The following is a 14,244-nucleotide window of genomic DNA, read 5'->3' as shown; positions in this document are numbered from 1 at the left end:
ATATGCAAGGATCCTGTTATAATGCAGATTCAAGTTTGGTTTTAGTGACCCCCTAGGCTAATGTCAATTGGGGATTCAAACAGCTGTAGAACTGTAGCTCTCTGATTTCAATTTTTTGTATGATTATAAAGAGCACCTGGCCCTGTACATAAATAAAAAGTCGATGCCTCCTGGGTCCAGGGGTCATGCCATGGTGGGCTAAGTTGGTCAAATATTTTCCCACTATTTATTCCTTTTACAAAAGTGAGACTGAGATCAGAAAGAAAGCTCATCTAAGTTTTTTTTAGGCCCGGAGCTAGATGGAGCCAAAGCTATAGAAACTTATAATACTCAGGTGTTCAAATTATCGACCTTGGTATTAAGGTGGAGCTAACATCATTGGTCAAATTCTACATAAATCTTGTACATACTCGTATATGCAGGAAAAAATCTTTTCTCCAGAAAGCAAGGCCATGTTAGTCATACTGATACTGAAGAACCTCCATGTTGTGTTGATTCAAGTTTGGTGAAGTCATGACGCTTTGGAGCTAGGATGGGGGTAACAATGAGGTCAAAATTTTTATGGAAATGAATGTTGGAAAATCTTACGAATAATAGCAAGTCCGCGGTTACTCGGGTGAGTGTTGTGGCCCATGGGTCTTTCTTGGCCATCACACAGTTTGCGCGCTGTGTGAGCCACTCGGAAGGGTACCCAACTTATATACATCCGCTAAAGAAATTAAACACCACATTATCTTTTTTCTTTCATTCAACATTTTGTGAAAAATAGGTTAGAAAGGATTACAGGAGTTGTAGAGTAGGATTTCCCCCATAGCCAGCCTTCCCCCCGGAATCTGCAATCTAGAGTAGGACTCCCTCCCCGAGGGGAAATCTCACACTAGAGCCAAATTTCCCCTCTCTTTCCTTCTTAGAGTAGGATTTCCCTATTTTATCTTAAATGCTAAAATCATATCGACAATATTTTGGCTAAAAGTTTATATGAGTCAACTGATTTTTTAAGGTCAGACGATATGTTCCTTAAATATCTGTTTTGTATATCTTCGTATTGTATGAAAAATATTCAAAATTTTAAATACTTTCTGATTTCTAAACTGGTTTCTAATTGCCTTTAAAAATTGAAACACTAAAAAATGTGATATTGGCAGTTTAAGTTTTTTCCAAATGATTATAAAGGAAACACCATCCTCTGGTATCTTGCACAAATATCTTGTAAGGTACCTTAATTTTTTGCGAGTAAACATATTAAAGTTGCAATACTTCAATGACAAAATCTTAGAGAAAAAAAATTATATATTATTGAGGAACGAATCGTCTGTCCTTAATTGAATCATGAGTGTTTCCGACTCAAGAATTGTTCAAATTTAGAATGAAATCTTAAATTATAAAGAGTTCAAATCATTAATTTAGTCTCAACCCAAATTCTAACTCAAAGGAAATGGTAAAATTTGTCACTCAAAAAATCATAAGACTTGTTGTCGCAACACAAGTGATTAACTCTAAATCAATCAAAAGTTATGGCCAAGGTTGCGGACAAACAGACAGACGGACGGACGTACAGGGCAAATTTAAAACTATATCCCCCGAATCTTCGATACGGGGCATAAAAATATCAGTATCAACAAACATCGATCAAACTTTAAAAAGTTTGCATTGAGAAGGATTTTAAGTTTATATTAAACAAAATAATCTATGATCACAGTATGTCCTGGAGCCTGATTTTTTGTCGTTTCGATATACATTTCACACTAGAAAATGTTATTGATAAAATTGGGTATTCATCACTTGATTGCCAGTGATCGGGTATCATATACTGAATGATCTAAGGAATGCTTTTCGAAATTCCCACGAAGTGCCCTCAGTCTGTTTGTTTAACGTCCCTTCGAGAATTTTTTTAATTCATATTGAGACGCCTCTACTTGCAGGTGGAGGGTTGCAAATTTAGACTTGTACTCGACACTTACGGCCTTTGAACAGTGAGGGATCTTTTTCGGCCAGCACCTAATGCGACACGTGACCTCGATATATATGGTCTCATCCAAAAGACCGGTCTCTGCGTCACACAGTGGATTTGAACCCGGGACTTTATTTCGAGACTCTTGAGCAAACGCTCTAACCATGCACTGGGCGACACGGCCTCAGTCTGTACTGTTCAAGCTTTCTAAAATATTTTATTCTGGATTAAAAAAGGATACAAATACACTGTGAACTTTATAGTACTCTGTCCCATTTTAATCCAGGCTTCATTAGGACTAAAAGGGTTAACCAATATAATGTTGGACAGTTAAATTCATTAACTAGAGTGTTCCAAGGAACGCATTGTGTCGCCTGCTTTTAGCATCATTAAATATTAAAGTTAATCTAAAGATGATCAGCTATACATGTGGATAGAATAGCATTTAGGCCAAACAAAAAAATATGTGTGGTTCCGGTTACACTTCCAAAAAAATTAGGGTAGGTAGGTAGGGATTTTTTTTTTTTTAACAAAATGATTTTCTTAATTTTTTCTTAATAATACCTATCACTGCTTTGCAAATGGCATTTAGATGTGGTGTGATAATATACTAGTCAATATTGGTAGGGGACACCTACACGCTAGTTTGCTTTGGATTTAACACTATTAAACACTTGCACTATGTTTTGCAAGGAGGCCGTCATTGCTGAAACTAAAACTTAAACTGGATCCATTGATGGAAATCGGGGGAAATTCCGGAAAAAATATGAAAATTGCCAAAAAAAAAAAGTTTAGGGTCGGGGGTATAAAATAGGGAAGGTCGGGTAACCGGAACCACACATATTTTTTTTATTTGGCCTTATCAAAATCTGACAATGAAACAGAAATATGATTTCCCAACACTGAAAGCTAAAATGAATAATGAATTAATTTTATTTTATTATATATATTTATGTTAAATAAAGGGCGGTGGAAAAGGTTAAAAAAAAAAAAGAAAGAAAGAAAGAAAGACGTTAATGCAAACAATTAATTTGTAAAAAAAAAAAAAAAAAAAAAAAAAAAAATACTGAAATACAAAACAAACAATAAAAATCAACAGACTCAATTGCAAAATCAACTGACTCTGTTGCAAAACGAACAATCACCGATGCAAGACAATTGTCGTTAAATTGACCCTAGGTGGCGTACAAAAAAGAACAGTAATAATCTGAATTAACGCTAAATGGCGCGAGAGTCTGTAAATTATGGAAAGCCAAAGGGTTCAACTCTGTAATTTCTTAAACACATGTATTTAACTTTATATCTATGGCATGTCAAACGTTGCAATATTCGATCTTTTCCATTTGTATTGTATAACTTTCCATTTGTATTGTATAATTTTTATTTGTATTGTATAATTTTTCATTTGTATTGTATAATTTTTCATTTGTATTCTATAATTTTCAATTTGTATTGTATAATTTTTGTTTGTATTCTATAATTTTCCATTTGGATTGTATAATGTTTATTTGTATTCTATATTTTCCATTTGTGTTGTAAAAAAAATCATTTGTATTGTATAATTTTTCATTTGTATTCTATATTTTCCATTTGCATTGTATAATTTCTTATTTGTATTGTATAATTTCTTATTTGTATGCGATAATTTTTCATTTGTATTGTATCCGAGGATTGTTTATTTATTTCGTTACGAAGGATGTCATTGGTCATAAAATTTAGTCTGTATAAAGGTCTCAGGTGCCCATCACAAACTTAGTCTGGTACCCTTCCCACAATTCCGATCGCGCACTCTCTACAAACACAAACTCGGCTCCTCTATTTGCGGTGCATGCTAAGGGACGACCATTTGATTCTCGGGGGGTGTCGAATCCGATTATTTATTTTCATTCTCTCGCAGGAGAGAATATTTATTTCCAATATGACCAGAGACAAGGAGAAAAACAAAAAGAAGAAAATCCGCCCAAACTCGAAAACTCAGTTTTTTGGGGGTGGGGGTAGTTACCACCACTCAAGGTCAATTTATTTATTTTCTCAGTCAGCATTCCTAAGGATAGATTATTTATTTGCCATCTACCAGCGCTCCCTTTTTAGAATCCAGTGACCGTCTAACATGCACGCAAATACATATGCCGCCGAAATATGGCTGAAATATTGCCGACTCGGCGTTAAACAATAATCAATCAATCAAGCAAATACATATGAGCCCAGTTTGCTTTGAGCATCCGGAACATCTTCAACCCGATACAGGCTGAAACTTGACCAATGAAATCCTTCGTAACGAAACAAATAAAAAGTCCGCGGATACAATACAAATGAAAAATTATCGCATACAAATAAGAAATTTTACAATACAAATAAGAAATTATACAATGCAAATGGAAAATTATACAATACAAATAAAAATTATACAATACAAATGAAAATTATACAATACAAATAGAAAATTATAGAATACAAATAAAAATTATACAATGCAAATGGAAAATTATACAATGCAAATGCAAAAGATCGAATATTGCAAAGTTTGACATGCCATAAATATCTAGATTGTAAGTTGTGTATTTCTTTATTTTAACTATCATGTGCAAAATGTAAAAGAAAGCTATGTCATTGAACAAGCTTGTAATTTGTAGATTTGTGATTTGTCAGCTCGTGAAATGATCGATGACTAATCTGCGTTGCATTACGCTTATGCCCACAAGGTAGAATAAAGTTCAAGGAGAAAATCATAGTCGCGTTATCATTTTTTATGAGCCTGTGAGTATGAAATTTCTAATTTTATTTTTTTTAATATTGAACACATTTATTAATGTGCCAGAAGAATAAATGATTCATAATCAAAATGTATAAAAATCCATTGGGCCAGTTTGTGTACCTATATATGTATATATCACGGAGGGTGGATGGGGCTCATATCTAAAAAGCACATACGGCTTTTTCATATAAATATGACTAACATGGCTATGCTGTTCTTGACAAGATTTTTAAAGAATTTTTCTATATATTCCTATGTAAAAATTTGTTCGCCCATTGTTGCCCCGCCCTACCCACCCCCCTTACGGGATTTATGATTTTATAACCAAGTAGATTTTAGTCATAACTTATAAAAACTGATTTTTGGACTATGTCCGTTGTTCAGAAGGAATATTGGCGAGTAATAAAGTAGCGGCACTGTTGGGCCGTAAAGAAACGTAAAGGGGATTTTTAAAATTCTACATATTTCGGAATCTATTTCTGCAAACGGTGTTTTAATCATCCACACGTTATTAGCATACCTATTTCTGTATTCATATGAAGCAGAATTTGTTCAAAATCTTATACGTGAAAAGAAGAAAATACTTGCTATGGCCTTCAATTCGACATTTAGATAATAGTATATCGACGACGTATTGTCAATTAACAATGGTTATTTCCATTCTTATGTCGATACGATATACTAGTATCTCAGTGAGCTTGAAATAAAAGATACCACAGAGTCTGACACATCTGTTTCATATTTGGATATTTTGCTAGAACAAAGACGTTAATGGTAATCTAACAACCAAGCTTTATGATAAACGTGCTGACTTTAACTTTTCAATCGTCAACTTTCCTTACTTATGCAGCAATATACCTTCATCACCTGCATACAGGGTTTATATCTCTCAGTTGATTCGATACGCAAGAGCATGATCTACGTTTGAACCATTTCTAAAACGAGGTAAGTTATTGACAAACAAGTCGATGAAACAAGAATATCAGCAGTCTCGTTTAAAGTCGTCATTTCGTAAGTTCTATGGTCTATACATTGACCTTGTCAGCAAATACAGTTTATCATTTAGTCAAATGCTGACTGACGTTTTTCATACTAATTGTTAGGCCATTATTTACACACACTGAATTGCCGACGGACTTTTCCGTTATTTCCTGATCATGACAAGGAGAACACGGCGGGTGTGATCGGTCGTCAGGGGATGCTCACTCCTCCATGGCACCTGATCCCACTCTGATGTTTTTGAGGTCCGTGTTTGCTTTGCTCCAAAATGTGTATTGTTTAATGGACTTTTGAGCTTGAATACTGTTTGTTATCTCCAATATATTACGTTTAAATCCATGTATTTGTAACTAGTTGTTGACGTCGCAGAACGGCGTTTTAGAACTTTATTTCCTCACTTCTCGAAGGAAATTTAAGGTTGCAATTTGGATTATTATAAACTTTTACTTAGAGACAAATACTTTTGTGTGCCAAACTTTCTCTCAATCGAAATTATGTGATACTAATAAGATGCGGACCAAAAATCAATTTAAAAACTCATATTAGGGAATTAGTAACAACAAAGGTACTCATGATACCCGAGTGATTGTTTACAAGTCCAATGAACCTCTTATCGCAGATAAACAGTCACTTAAAATGTGAATAATAAAATAAAATATCCAGAAAAAACATGTTATAAATTTAATTAAAAAAAACAACAAATATATACTTTTACAACCACGTAGTTATCACATGACTTTAGAAGAAAACACGGCATACGAAATAAATAAATGCACAATTTTAAATATTATGATTGACTGTTCCCAGCTCCTTTACATACCCCTCCTTCTTCCATTCTTGTATCAAGAAACTAAATAAAGTCTAGAAGATACAAATATGATCAATTGGATATTGATACTCATTGCAAGTTCCGTGTTACACGTAGTGTCAATATCCTATCGTATATTGATGTAAGTAAAGCTTAACTTTTGTTCACCAATTCTTCTCCCGCCGAGAGTTTAGAGTCACTTGTTGGATTTCGGGGAATTCCGGAAGGTTCGTCGGAGTTACTTGCTATTCCCGTGGACTCATCTATTTGCACACCCATCCATCCACAGTACAACTGTTTGAATCCGTTTCTAAAGGCGCGATTCATAACTCCGTAAATAATTGGGTTGGCACCGCTATTGGCGTATCCCACGAGGATGGTGAACATGTGAAATCCTCTAGGAGCGAATCCAGGGGCGTATATAGACAACAACATACTGATACAGTAAGGGCACCAGCAAATGACGAAAACAATGACGACAACAAGCAGAATGCTCGCCAGACGGAGCTCTTTGGCCTGGGCGTCTTTTTTCTTGCTTTTTGCTGTGGTGTAATATTTGGTGTTTCTATTGGATTTCTTAGCACTGCAAAATATCAGAATATTGCACACTGTCATAACAGTAAATGGTCCTCCAAAACAACAGCTGATCATAAAGATGGCGTACGATGGCGCCAGTGTCCAGTCGCAGAAGCAGAACGATTGTACAGGAATGTATGCATACGCTGCCCAACCAAACAGGGGAGGTAATGATATCACGAAAGCTAACGTGTAAACTCCTGAAATTAGAGAACAATATCATTTGAAGGATGCAATTTTGGGTAATGGGTAACCAACATAATGACATTACTGCGAAAAAAATAATAATAATTACCACAAATACATGTAGTATTGGTATTTGCCATAAAGACTAAGACATTTTTAAAAATTTAAATACAAAATTCTTTTGGGCATTATTCTTGAATATTAAGATTTAGCTTAGCACGCTCTCAATATCGCAGGTTAAATCATAGCAACTAAGATGGGAAAGCATTTGGGTCCCTATAAGCATGTCTCAGTTCCTCCGATCGCCTGAATAATTTTTCTCAAAAGCTTGGTGTCATAATAGTCATCAAGATATACATAAAGACCAGTCTGCAGCCTTGGATGTCGGACGCCTTTAACATTGTTTGGAACTCATACAAACTAGTAAGAGATATTTGGAAGTCTTTTGATTTTGGAAGTAACAAACAATGAAATAAGTAAGGGGATACATCGAGGTCTTCTCTCTGTTTAATCAAGTGTGAGGGATTCACAAAAGGATTTGATTGCATCTGACAGTGAACAACTGCAGGTCATATGCGACTGGGGTGTATATTTCTCTGTGTAAATACATTTTAAAAACACAATACATGCATATTAAGTGAAAATATAGGAATATTCTATTTACGTTTGTTTCGATTTATTTATTTATTTTTTTTTTTTGGAATTTTAAGATAATGACCCTTACCCTAAATATATACATGTATATACTACATGTAAGCAATATATTAATCTGGAATTTTTTGTCTAGATGCATATAAGAACATATTTTTGGTTCAGTATTGAAATCGCACAGAACTTTTTGGCTGCCTAAGAATTACAGTATGTTCCCTCTGGGGTTTAAAGTTTTATATTCTGTCATAAAGGATCTGGGGTGAAAAAGAATGAAAATGTCCCAGTATACAATACTACATGTATTATATATGTAAAAAGTTAAATGTTTCGACTGTGCTTGACATTTATACTTCTGTCAGAACAAGTCTCTGATCTAGCTGTATTCCCAGTCCATATCATATCAATAGGCAAAGCTGTAAACTTTTGTTATCCGTAATGAATTCCCGAGAGTGACATGATTATGCGGTCCTTTCTGTTTCACACTTCTAACGAAGCTGTTGGGCAACAATTACTTTCGTGATATTTCGTCTGCAATGTGCTAATAGATGCCAATATATCACTAATTTATTGACAGCATTGTATTTATCTTAATTAATAGAAAGGAAAATTAATAACTTTTCCATACTACCTTTTATGTTTTTTGTATTTGTGTTAGTTCATTGATAGAATGAACGAGTGCTTTAAGGTTAAGCGTATCTGGATTCAGGCAAATGTTGCTTGAAATATATATTTAAAAAATCAACATGGGTTCACAAGTTGAAGATTAAGGAAAGTTTGTACTTATGGAATTATTAAGCTTGTTAAGTTAAACAAACAAAGAGATACAAGTTACATTGACAATTTTACAAAAAAAACATGAAGTATTTATTGTAATTGCAGTATTGCAAACTCTCTACTAAAGAATCAAATTGGCTTTACATGTATCTCCACCCATCAACGAATTGTCCTCTGATAACAGACAGACAAAGCCACTCTACATAGATCTTGGTGTTAAGGTACTCACTTAGGCACGATTTATAAGCTATATTGTTTTTGATAACTATTCTTACCTATGATCATTAGAATAGCGTTCCTTTTGGTATATATAACTTTGGAATGGAATGGACGGCAAATCATAACATAGCGGTTAATGCTGATATTACACAATGAAAGTACACTGGAGCATAGTGTCAGCATGTTAATAAATCCAAACACAAGACAGGAAGTATGGTCCAGGGGCCAGTTCCCTTCAAACAAGGTTGCCACGGTGACGGGCATGTTTCCAATTGAAACTAAAATGTCCGCTGCTGCTAATCCAAGTATGAAGAAATTTGTAATCGTTCTTAGTTTCTTGGATCTTAGAACAATGAGATAAACTGAAATATTTCCAACGAGAGCCACTAGACATATTATCAGCAGAATGACTCCCTCTATGTAGAGTTCTGTCATGGACGTGGCCCCGTGATCCGCCAATGTCAGATAACTGTATGATGTTGTATTATCCGATGTCATCGTGTCAGTATGAAGAAGAGCAAAATAGTTAAAGGTCTTCAAAGTTCAAGGCCGAATATTCCTTCTCTCATAACATACATTCCTGATTCTTTGAAAAAGAAAGAAAATTACCAGATTGGTACAAATAAATGCATTCATAAGACAAAGACATATATACGTTGTACATTGAAATGTATGCATATTTTAAAATTAGTAAATACCTGGCACATACATGTGCATGTTTTCATAAATTAGACCAATTAATATCGTCTGCAGTGACACCTGTATATTATGTTCCAATGACTGAGTCAACGTTTGCTTACAAATGTATTGGGCAAAATTTTAAAAGTGTGGTTAAATTTATCCTATTCTTTGAAATTGACCATAACATGGTTTCCTGTGACAATACTCATCAGCAATGTTTGAGGAAGTACGTCGTGACTACAGCTTCGTCCGGCTACATAGCATGTACATGTAATTCTCTTATGTTAGGAATGTACTGTCTATACACTGCAAATAGTGTAATATAGTACTAGAATAGATTGCATGATTAAATGTTCATTGATTACTCGTCCTTATGAACCATCTTTAAATCAATAATTGGATAAAATTTTAATAGCTATCGTTTATACCTTAAATTTTATCAAAAGTTCAACATATGTTCCAAAAATGTTTTGATTCTCTAAGAGTGACATAATTTAAAGGCAGTGATTTATCATTTCGTTTTTAGCAGCTTGTGATTTGTATAGAGTCATTTTTTATCAATGTAATTGAAACGTTAATATATTTAGATGAAAAACTGGAAATGTCGGGAGTTTTAGACAGTTCTAATTACCTTGAACTTAATAATCACCAAAGGGATCGGTAGATCAAGTGAATTAAATAATTATAACTTGTTTGTGCTAACCCAGGGCCTGAATTAATTTGACACTTTCCTAATGAGGAAAAAGACTAGTTGAATTAATTTTCTCTTTTTCCTGTTATTCTGTATTAAGGAAATTACATATGCTTCTAACGTTGTAGTTTTCATTGTTACATTAAACAAAAGAATAAATTTAATTCATATGCAACGTATTATAATTTCAAGACTTTCAAAAAAAAAAAAAACTATTTAAAGAAAAACTGGACCTCGTATTCTTTGGTCAATGCGATACATAATGAACAAACAGAACACTTCCAACTTTAAAAAATACATACACGTTAAATATAATTCTAGTTATCAAATTTAAGTACAGGGATTTTTTTTCGAGATACTTGTATTGAGAACTGAAAAATCACAAGGTGTGGTTTAACTTCAATTAGATTTTATTGTATGGGTATTCTGACTTACAAATACTCTGAATTATATATGTACCATATAGTATTATTGTACTTTAGATATTTATTTATTCAATCATGCACAGCATTAAGCCGTTCTTCGAATCCGCTCGAATTTATTAATGATTTAAAGGCGAAGTGGACATTCTTGTAAACAAGGATTTATTTTAATGCTGGTCCAATTCTTTTATTAAGGCCATGTTAAATCTTTTCGGGGTTAAGTTCTTGACTCACGTATTTTTGTGTAGATTGATAATGCTGATCATTTAAAGGACGCTAATCCGATTGTGTAAGCTTCAGTTCTCACACACCATTGAAAAACGTATCCTCTCTAGAATTCTATACCTAGATCATTATAAATCGAATATATCCGTATGTAGTCTTTATTTCATCTTTATTTCTTTTTTCAAGATTAAATGTTCTTGGTAGGTCTAGGGAATATGTTTCCAAACTTTCTGTACATCTTGGATTTCTACTCCAATTTCATTTAAAATGGTTTTATTTTCGAAACGTTTAGACTTATTTTTACAATTATATCGCACAGATACACGTGTTACAAATGGCATAACCAAGGTAAACAGAATTTTTTTTTTAATGAAAAACAATTTTATAACTCGTAACAATATTAGGACAAGAATTTGTCCCCTGGATACGAATCCAGGGTTACACTAACTTTTACGGTAGGTAAAACTATACAAATTTGTATTTAAAAAAAATGATGAATTTAAAATTTTTTATTCAAAGTATACACTTCTGTTCAAGTTGCTGATTCATGACGGTCTGAAGATTTATGGAGATTTCTTACTTTTATGTGTGATATCTATCTCGGTATAAACGATGTATATATAATCTGTTTATGAGAAAAAGTGAACCTTTCTGAAAAGAGATCCATCCAAAAAAAATCTGTCTAAAAGATAAACATATATGTTAGTTCTTTTGATCAAGTGGCTGTGTAGGGAAAATTAAAAAAACAAACTAAGAGGTTTCAAAATCGCTTATATTTTGGACGAAAACCATTACGTCTTTTTTCAAGTAGTACCCGAAAGGAAAAAAAAATCTTTTTTGCATTTATTAATATTGTATGGTATAATCAGGCAAGGGAAAAAGCTACAGGGAACTATTTGTCTTAAAACTTGTATGTGTGTTGAGTATATAAAGACAAGCAGAACGATAGTTTTTTTTCCTCGTCAATGTCATTTTTCATGAAAAAAAAGTTTACACTCCATTTCCCTCGAATCTATGAAGATTTGCATAAGAGAAATTATAATTTCTCTACTTTTTTGTATAACTATTTTTTAAAATTTTGAAGCTCTCCTATAAACCATAAATCAAGATAAGTTATCGGGGGGGGGGGGGGGGGGGGCTTGCAAACAGGTTATTCATACTTAAGAAACATTAATATACTGCTTTGTCTCCCATTGAAATCAAGTTTACTTCAAAGAGTTAAAAATGATATTGACAATCACAAAAAATCATGTTTTATATGTTTATCTTGTTCTCACAGAGAGGTCAATTTTGACAGTGAAGTTAAGATAGACAGAACGTATGCCAACATTATTTGAATACGTATTGCGTAATGTAGGGTATTTAATTCAAGAATCACATCTATCACACAGAAAACTCTATATTTTCTAAAGAAATCCGAAACTACTTATCCAGAAGTATCAAACAAAACCCTCTGCTGGTTATACTAGTATGTATTATACAATCAGATTTTCTTTTACATAGTGATATCCCATACTATAAAACTTAAGACTTACCCCATGATCTACTGGAGGCAAACTCGCTGTATGACTTCATTTTGTGGTGTAACAGTTTTAAACTACTTGTAACAATGTATTAAATTGGACACAGGAACAATGATCCTCGATTTTGGCGATCACAGTTGACCGGGTTTGAGGTGGGCTGAATGCAGACTGACTCTGAAAAACCCTACACAAACCGAACCGATACAGTGACGTCTGAATCTGCAAGGAGCATAAAAGAAAATATTACCATAGCGATTTGACAAAATCAAGGTAGCTCATCGTCACAGTTTGTGACAAGCAAATGTAGGTAAGGTTGTCAGGTACAATGGCAAACAAAAACTAATAAGCTTTATCCCAATTAACAACGTTATCAATCGGGAAGGAAATCACATAATGATTTTTAAATGTAATATTTATGGACTCCTTCATCCATTTGCATATCGACTCAAATTGAACTAATGATTGTGGCTTCAGTACAAATTATGAGGTCCATATGATCCCCGCTTAAAACATGTTTATTGCCACCGATGCTAAAAAATTTTAATACTGTATGATAATTTAGCAGTAAATCTAAGGATGTAAACAATATCCCCTTTCTTGGCAACTATTCAGTAGTTTCTGTCCATTTGGCCCTTGCGACCTCATTAATATTCATTTGTCCTATAATTGTATACCGATTGTTTAATTGGTATGCATTTGATGTCAAACTGACAACTGCGGCACTGAAGTAAAAAGTCTAATATTCAATTTATTCGATCCATACATTTAAGTACGAAGGGTTATCCTATGAATTACCTTTTGATCAGATAATTTGAGCATCGAATTTCGTCAGAGAGAAACAGCCGTACTTGGCGCAACGTAACTCGTTATTGTTAAAGAAAACAGCGAAGACATTGACGATGAAACTTAAACCTAAAACATCATCAAGATAACAATCATTTTGGTCAAAGCGTGAAAATTTCTAGGTATGTGAGGGTGACACACCTACCTATTTTGATTTAAGTTTGTTTATAATCTATGTCCAACTGTCTTACCCGATCCGTACAGAATTCAAACAACTACAAGAAGATTTAGAGAGGGCATTGCAGATAATCATGAAGGGTGAAATTTGCCAACGAGAAAAGTAAAAGGATGTGAAAAAAGATTCAACGACATTAATTAGCGACAAATGGTGGAAAACAGGCAATTAATCATTCCCCGATTTGGAGAAAAAGAAACAAATATTGGGGATCTATAAATTTAAAGAAGAAGAAAAAAACCATGTTTTAGATTGCAAACAATCTTGAATGATACTGGTCAAGATTTCAATTTATTTTCTCGAAAGTATAATTTATGCTTTTAAATTAATTCAGTGCTAGATTTATATATGTTTGTTTTGCTGGTGATGAAATCGTTAACTCAAGAAAAAGTGATTGCCTACCTCCTCGCATTGTAAAGGATATCCTTATGATTCTATAAAATATAATGACAGCACATTCCTTTCTAGAGTGCCATCACCGTGAAATATAAATATGTTTATTATTTGAAAAGAATAAAAACATTGTATCGCTTCAGGCATGGTTTAAGATTTGAACAAAAATTTTATAAAATTCTCTTTAATAATCTGTCAGCTTTTATTCACTGTATTGTTATGGCGCCTTAGGCCACCTTTCTGCATAGTTTAATTGTTGATAGATTATAATAGTGTTAGTAAAAGATATGGCAGAAAAGGGTAGATCGGACTGTCTCGTCCTAAAGAGAAATTGAAAGACTGAATAGGGTCAATTCTGATGTTCAAAGAACA

The 14,244-nt window shown here is 33.6% G+C and overlaps 1 protein-coding gene across 1 annotated transcript; it reads right to left on the bottom strand.

The window, feature by feature from the left end:
* Window positions 1-6,372: 6,372 nt before the first annotated feature.
* Window positions 6,373-12,789, bottom strand: LOC133173068 (octopamine receptor-like). The gene is made up of 3 exons (XM_061307980.1): window positions 12,474-12,789; window positions 8,976-9,505; window positions 6,373-7,289 (listed from the first exon to the last, which is right to left on the bottom strand). Exons 2-3 carry the CDS (start codon window positions 9,415-9,417, stop codon window positions 6,667-6,669), a joined length of 1,065 nt encoding a protein of 354 aa, XP_061163964.1. The 5' UTR covers window positions 9,418-9,505; window positions 12,474-12,789; the 3' UTR covers window positions 6,373-6,666.
* Between the last annotated feature and the right edge of the window lie 1,455 nt (window positions 12,790-14,244).

The sequence above is a fragment of the Saccostrea echinata genome, unplaced genomic scaffold (assembly GCF_033153115.1).
Source record: "Saccostrea echinata isolate AGI-Se365-2 ecotype Australia unplaced genomic scaffold, CSIRO_AGI_Sech_v1 ptg000056l, whole genome shotgun sequence".
Taxonomy (NCBI): domain Eukaryota; kingdom Metazoa; phylum Mollusca; class Bivalvia; order Ostreida; family Ostreidae; genus Saccostrea; species Saccostrea echinata.
Note: the sequence above shows the minus strand (reverse complement) of the source record. Positions and strands in the feature narration are given on the sequence as shown.

Excerpts from the sequence above, each read along its gene's own strand:
- LOC133173068 (XM_061307980.1), bottom strand. The coding sequence starts at position 9,417 with ATGACATCGGATAATACAACATCATACAGTTATCTGACATTGGCGGAT. Across the intron at positions 7,290-8,975 it reads CGCTATTCTAATGATCATAG|GAGTTTACACGTTAGCTTTC; the intron begins GTAAGAATAGTT and ends CTCTAATTTCAG.